Source organism: Morone saxatilis, unplaced genomic scaffold (assembly GCF_004916995.1).
Source record: "Morone saxatilis isolate NCDOM2014 unplaced genomic scaffold, NCSU_SB_2.0 Contig8, whole genome shotgun sequence".
NCBI classification, from domain to species: Eukaryota; Metazoa; Chordata; class Actinopteri; family Moronidae; genus Morone; species Morone saxatilis.
The window spans coordinates 8,852,588-8,859,917 of NW_023340257.1; the positions used below are offsets into that span (position 1 = coordinate 8,852,588).

Genomic DNA, 7,330 nt, shown 5'->3' on the forward strand with positions numbered 1-7,330 from the left:
GAATTGAATTGAATTGAAAATATGTATTTTCTTATAATAGGGTAGAAAACAAAAAGTAACTGTTCACAGGTCTGTTACAGCAGCTGGAGTTCTTCTGAAGACATGTGCCATTGAAAGTTTACATGTTCTACCACACTAAAGGCATCCAAGGAGATCCAAGAGGAAATTTAAAGCAGATGAGAGTATGATAACATGTCCAGCTCACCGATGAGTGTCAAGCCTTGCTGTTGGTTCAGTATAACCGACGTCTCCTCTTCCTCCTCCTCTTCTCCCCAGTCTGCAATGTTGGCTGGGGGGATGCATTGCTCCAAGAACAGGTCCTCCTCGTCTTCCTCCATGTCCATGTTCTCTGGCGGCCAGCGCAGCTCTCCACTTTCCACCTCGCTCAACTCCGTGGGTTCCACAACGATGGAGGGTAGACGCTCCTTCTCGCGGTTGTGGTCCAGGCTGTTTAAGGTGGTCTCTGGGCCCAGGACAACCTCAACAGGGTCAGGGAAGATCTGGAGGAAAGGAGGGGCAGCTGACTGAAAATTCAGCAGAAGAGTCACACAGAAAAAAAGTTTAGTTTACAGCAAAATACTTCAGTGTACAAGTCTGGTCACAGTATGATGAAAATACCTGGAATGGCAATCTTTGGTCCTTCCTTTGCATGTCTTCACAGTTTGGATCTTGACCACTCATCTCCTCCATCTCTCTGCAGAGTAAATAAAGCCATAATGAGACTAGAAACAAACATACACTGTAAAGACAAGGGCCTTCTTTACCCTTTGCAAATCTGAAGCCTGTAAGAAATCCCTTTTGGGTATTTTAATCCTTTTTTTCTATGTGTAGAAACCCATTTAATACTATAGAACCCCAATAATCCCAATAGAGCAAGTTTTGTAGAACTCTAGTATTACATTGGACCTTGAATCTTTATAATTCTTTCTTTTTTAATTATAGTAATTAATAACTTTAATAATTACTTTGACTTTAGAATACTTTAGAACCCTCGTTAAAATCAAAAACTCCCATGGTTGGCCTATCCCTGTAGAATCTCTGCAGAAACTTATAGAAACCCTGTTCAGAAAGAAATACATTTTACTGCAGCAGTAGAAACTCCAAAGAAAGTTATTTAGAATCCATTTAAAAGGAGGGGTCTTTGGTTTGGAAACAAAGCCACTCCATGAAAGATCTTACTCCAGTGATTCTCTTTAAACTCTCTCTAAATGATCATTTGAACATCTTCTACACCAATATACTATTTGCACCTATGCGTATCCTTGAATGTTAGATGGATGGTGTTTGCTATGAGGAAATATCCACTGACTGCTTACATGCCCTTGTTACTTTCATTCTTACATGTCTATCTGACTCACATGTCCACAGTTGGACATTCAGTGGCACTGGATAAAATCACTTCATCCGGTTTTCTATTAAATAACATCACTCCCCCCTCATGCCCCAGTGTCATGACTGAATTACACTAGTATATTGGTATCCAACATCCCAGGCTTCTGATAGGTCAGAGATTTTGTGTCCTACATCTGATTTACTAAAGCTGGTCAGACTATGTGAATTATGTGACTATGTGTGAGTGTGTGAATCTTCTCACACACACACTGAACAAACACTCTCAGATTAGTGCAGTACTCAGCAGGGTTTTATACCAAAATGGATTATGACCTCTGATGCTCATATTTTATTTTCTGACAGGCAGCATGTCAGAACATATGTGCTGTTTTTGCTCTGTCAGAGCCTCAGAAGCAGGCGCCTTTTAGCCATGCCCTGATCCTGTGAGAGTATGTTGGGTCCATAGTGTCTGTAAACTAGTCACTTGTTTTAGTTACATGCATGAGTCTGTGTCCACATCCAACGTCAATCTGTTTATGGTCTCCAGAAAAGCCGACAGGGGATTAAGACTGGCTGAGGATCTGTCCGAATCCTCTTTTTATCCCTCTCTCCTTTTCTCCCTGCGCCTCAGTGTATGTCCTCTCTCCATAAGTACCAATCATGGTTTGTTGTCATTCGGTGGCGTGGTGTAATGACACAATCTTTTAAATCTTGCTTACTCTTTAATGAAATTTCAGCTGAAAGACAGATCTAATCTCCAGTCCTTCTGTTTTTAGACCTTGTGTTGGGTATTTTTGGGTATTTGCTAACAGCAGTACCAGTCATGTGTTGCATCAAACTAAGGAGATAATTCTGACTTATGAATTCTTTGGAAATTAGATATTTTGAAAGAGTGATAAGTGATAAAAAACACTGAGTAAAAAGAAATGGTGCAAATTTGCTTTGGCTTTTAAACGAATTTAACTGAGCAAATCTCACACCTGCTCAAGGATGTCTTACCATTTTGCTCTCTAGAAAACTATCCAAAGTTATAAGAAATGACTGTTTGTAAAAGTATATGCTTCACAACAGAATATAGAAATATAATGTATTCCAGGTCTAAACTGTATCTTTTTGTAAATTAATGTCATACATGAGATATGTCATAGTGATGCTAACGGCATAGCTCTTCAGTCAACCACTTTGGTCCAGACTGAAGTATCCAATCAATTTTGTACATTGACGGTTTCCAGTATGTAATGTCTCCTAATAACTTTACTTAACTTTAAAAACTAATGACATCATCCTCAGCTGTACTTTGTGTACAGTGTGAATTAGCAAATGTTAGCATGCTAACACACTAAACCAAGATGGTGAACATGGTGAACTTTACACTTGGTAAAAGGCAGCATGTTAGCATGCTGAAGTTATCATTTAGCTCAAAGTGCAGACTCACAAAGCTGCTAGCTTGGTTGTGGACTTTTAGTCTTGTTCTAAGATATACAGTAGCCTACTTTTATAGTCAGTTCTTTATTTTGGTTATATGCTAATACACACTTGTGTCTGCCGTAACAGAGGCCGTCTACAAGCCGATGTGAATGTCTGCTCTGAGATTGGCAGTTTGAGAAGCATTGAAGAAGTGCAGGTCTCGGTTCAGGCCCTCAGTGACTGTGAAGTGTTCAGATTAAAAAGTGTCTTAAATATGGTTTTAAAATAATAATGGCTTATGTCTGACACCAACAAGAGTTTTTCATTGCGTTTAGACACAGGATGAATTTATAGTTTCAGAACTGAAGATTTTTTTGAAGTTGCATCAGTGTGTTTCTCTCAATTTCCGTCTTTCTCCCTGTGTCCTCTCTCTCTCTCACTCTCTCTCGCTCTCTCTCTCTCTCTCTATCTATTTCAGTCTCTGTCTCTCTAAATTGAATTCAAAAGTTCTAAACAGAATTGATTTGAACTAATTTTATCAGATTTTTCCTTTCTGACTACCTTAATGTGACAGATTTCAGGCTTATTGTTCCTATCAACATGCTTAAGTTCAGTGTATAATATGACAAATGAAGGAACACTAAGCCAGTTTGCACAGCCGTCAAAACGAGGACACCCTGTTCTCGTCTAAATAGGATCAGCTTCGGGAGGATGCTGTCATTTTTGACCCACTTGTGAATGTGCACCGCCCGACAGTTCAATTTCTGATATTATGCTGCTGACAACTGTGTCATGTTAAGCTGTTTGTGTGCCACCTGGGATGGAAACTTTCCGCAGCTATTATGATGAAGAAGCTTAACCTCCATGTAATCCCTCTGGTATACACTCTCTCTAAACACCTGCAGGTTTCAGTTCCGTCAACAATCACTCTTTGTTTGTGCAGCGTACTGTATTTTGAATACCGCATGTTCAAACGTACAGTATGACACAATTCAATTTAAATTACACTATTCACTGCACTTCACTATATTTAAATTAATTAAATTACTATTTAAATTATTTTTTTTACTGTTTGTGTTATTATTTCAAATAGTAACATTTTATTAATTTATTATTATTATTGTTCTTTTGAAATTAAAGTAGTAAAGAAGCATTTCACATGATTCTGCTTATATAATCTATTCAAAAAGCCCTGAATTAATAAAATAAGGAATGTACTGCAGATTCATAGATTATTAAAGGATATAGAACTCAATGAAATGATAATAATGATATTAATGATAATAAATTAAAACAGTTCAGTTAAACTGATACTCAAGCCGCATGGGGAGCTTTAAAAGGCTTTATTCCATCTCATTGATATTTACCATTTTGGATTTAAAAAAAAACAAGATTTCATATTTCTGTAATGATCAGGTGAACTTTGAAATTCATATCCATCATGCATCTACAGGTTAAACGGAGTTCACACTTAACAGCTAGTGTCATCAGGAAGAGGAAACTGTGACAGGTTGGAAAGTGATGATATTTGTGTTGATAAACCACTAAGTGGTAACCATTTCTTGTCTGGTTTCCATCACAGAAACATTTTGCTTATCACTGTCTCATTCCAGTACTACTGCCAGGATGCTGTTTTTGTGCAATGGATGAAATAATGCGGAAGAAGTTTGGTTTAGAGAAGTTACACCGGAGATTGCCTGATTCAAACATATGCCCACAGTTAAAGAACCCTTTTAACAAATAGGCTTATCATTGGGTTCATCACTATACAGCCACACAGCAAACAGTCCTAAAGTTGGTGACCACTTTAACACAGTGACTTGGCAGATCCCTATTGTCACTTCTTGCTTTATAGTTATTCTTTCTCTTTTTTTCTCTCTGTGTGTCTTCCTCCAACCCTTTACATAATACAGGCCATCCACATCTTTTAACACACACTCACACATACAACTACATACTAACTATACAACTACTATACAACTCCTGTTAATGCACTTTTTATGTGTCTCATTTCCCACTTGCATTGACCCTTAGGCCGTTTTCATGTTTTCTTGTTATTGTCTCACATTTTATCCTCAGTGTTCTGTCTGTGACACATAAAAACACGTAAATGCACTGACCCATATGACCACGTATGTCTATGAGCCTGTGCCAGAGTTGGTTTCTGTAAATCACTGAATCTGTAATATATATTTTATAAACAGTCTATTTCTGTTTCAGTCCATTCATGCAGTCTCTTTACCGTGCATTGCTCAAATGAGGATTTAACAGTCTAAACCTTTTGTAGGACATTCCAGTAATCATTCGTTATCTTGTTAGTACTATTGATAGAAACAAGCTGCAGAGCAGCTACTTTTAATTCATTTTTAAGTTGACATAGATTTTAAAAAAAGTGTTCAGAAGAAATGTGAGCATCTACAGTTCCATCACAACGGGTTTTATCAACTACATTTTTTCCACATTGATAGGGACTCTCATATGTGTCAATTCCACACACCATGAACATTCACACAATATACTATCTACATCTAGTGTGAACTTTTGGTGTCAGTTTAGGAGCATGCAGAGGATGTGAGGGGAAATTGAGCATAAAAACAACCCCCCACTGTTTTTGTTAGTGTGAATGATATTTGTAACTGAAATACACACACACATAAACTCCAGCAGCCTCTTACCCCTCGCATGCATTCAAGCAAATGTCTTCTCCATCTTGGCACAGCTCCACAGTGGTGAAGCCCGGCTCCTCTGCAGTGAGTACAGGTGACACGAGAGGGGGTGCAGCAGGAGGTGAGCAGCTCCTGCAGCATTCCCCCTCCGCAGAGCCCTCAGCGAGGCTTTTGGCCTCCAGGGCGAAGCCTGGATGGGGGGCTCCCAAGCCCTCAGGTGTCCAGTGATTTTAGATCAGGAGGTGGATGTGTGCCTGGTTTTCTTTGTCAGTTAGGACAGCAACCTGTCTCACTTGTCCAAATCAGGGCTGAGTCTGTCTGCTGCCCCAAAGCCGCTCCCGTGTCTCCCGTATCCAACTTCCTTCCTCATGTCTCTCTCAATATCCCTCCCTGTCCCACCCCACCCCACTGCCAGGCTTTGGAGAGGAGCAGGATTAGCGTCTCTTTCGATTACAGAGGCTGAATGAGTGACGTCAGCCAGGCTTGACAGTCCCCTCTGATGAGTTGGCACACAGGGTTGCTGTTGCATCTGTAATAAAACATATAAAGGGCACACAGATGGCACGTGTTGATGGCAGTAAAATTGACTCAGGAGAAGCATAGCTGCTCATAAACTGGACAAGTAGACATTTTGCATGTTTTGATATGATCTCTTTTTCTGTCTTCCCCATCCATTCTGTTTGTGGCCATGCCTCTCTCTGCCTGGTCCCAACTGTGTGTGCCTTTGCTCCATCAGTGGATTTAGATTTGGACGATTCATGGAATTAGCCCAGGGATCAAGGGCTCAGGGGTGGGGAGGGGATGGATATGTACATAACAGGCTCCAACTATTGCTAAACGGACAGGGCGCTGCTAACAGCAGTGAGTAATCCCCTCTGTAGGCTAAGTCAGTAGGCTATATATGGAACAAGGTAGTGAAGGAGCTAGTGCAACATGAAGGGCGTACTGCTTTTGCAGAACTTCTGTAATGGCGGTTTAACCATACCACTACCTCACTATAAGTCTTTCTATTTGCATTATATTAAACTGATATTACACATATAGTATATATTAGTTGTATATAGTTTTTGTTACTATAATTAAGTTTTCCTTTTGTATTTCTTTAGTGTTTCTTTTATATAATTTATTAGATTTTTTTTAAAAATTTTTGTATGCTATTTTTATTTGCATGTCAGAATCTGTATCTATCTATACACTTTATACAGCTTTTATCTATTCATTCAGAAACTTCATTTAAGCCTTTTTATGTTCTACATCTTCCATACAATGAGTTTTATTCAACGTTTAAATATCATTCGCACTTATAATTAGACCCTTTCCCACTTATTCAGTTCTTCATCCTTCAGCTGTTTCTTCATACAAATTAAAGGCAGCAATTCAATTTAACATCAACTTTTCAACATCCTGCATTCACGCCGCAGTTTCTTCAGAAATTGCTTTCTTCACACTTGATGAGTCCTGCAAGAGTGGGCAGTCAGAGCTAGATTAAGATCAACCGTGCTTAACGCTTACAACTACAAATTATATGCAGAACTGTCACTATCTGAAAAAAGGCAATACATACACTACACCTAATTTGTCAGACATCAGTTGAGACATGTTTCACTAATCTTGAGAACCAATCAGCTCTAATTTCAGGAAGTAACTTGCTGGTTTTGTGACAAGTTGTATATTACAATTTATTCATACATACAATTTATTTTGAGTTAAACAAATTATTTGAAAAGCTAATTTCAGTTTGATGTTATCACAGTTATTATAGTATCTATTTTCAAAAGATGTAATGTCATTTATAGTAGTTGTGAATGTATATGAAGACTATGCAACTAGTGAGTAATACCAAGAAGAGGAATGCAGATAGGTAATACAGATAGGAAATGCGGATGTGTGTGGTTTAATGGTTCGTCGATCTGTTGGTAATGCCT

At 38.7% G+C, this 7,330-nt stretch overlaps 1 protein-coding gene across 1 annotated transcript in view; it reads right to left on the reverse strand.

Moving 5' to 3' along the window:
- lbhl (LBH regulator of WNT signaling pathway, like) overlaps positions 1–690 on the reverse strand; it is a 1,796-nt gene extending 1,106 nt beyond the window's left edge. Inside the window, exons 1-2 of the mRNA XM_035680422.1 lie at positions 619–690; positions 206–500 (exon numbers count right to left, since the gene is read on the reverse strand). Coding sequence (XP_035536315.1) covers positions 206–500; positions 619–690 — 367 coding nt within the window. The remainder of the gene's footprint in view (positions 1–205; positions 501–618) is intronic.
- Positions 691–7,330: the final 6,640 nt, after the last annotated feature.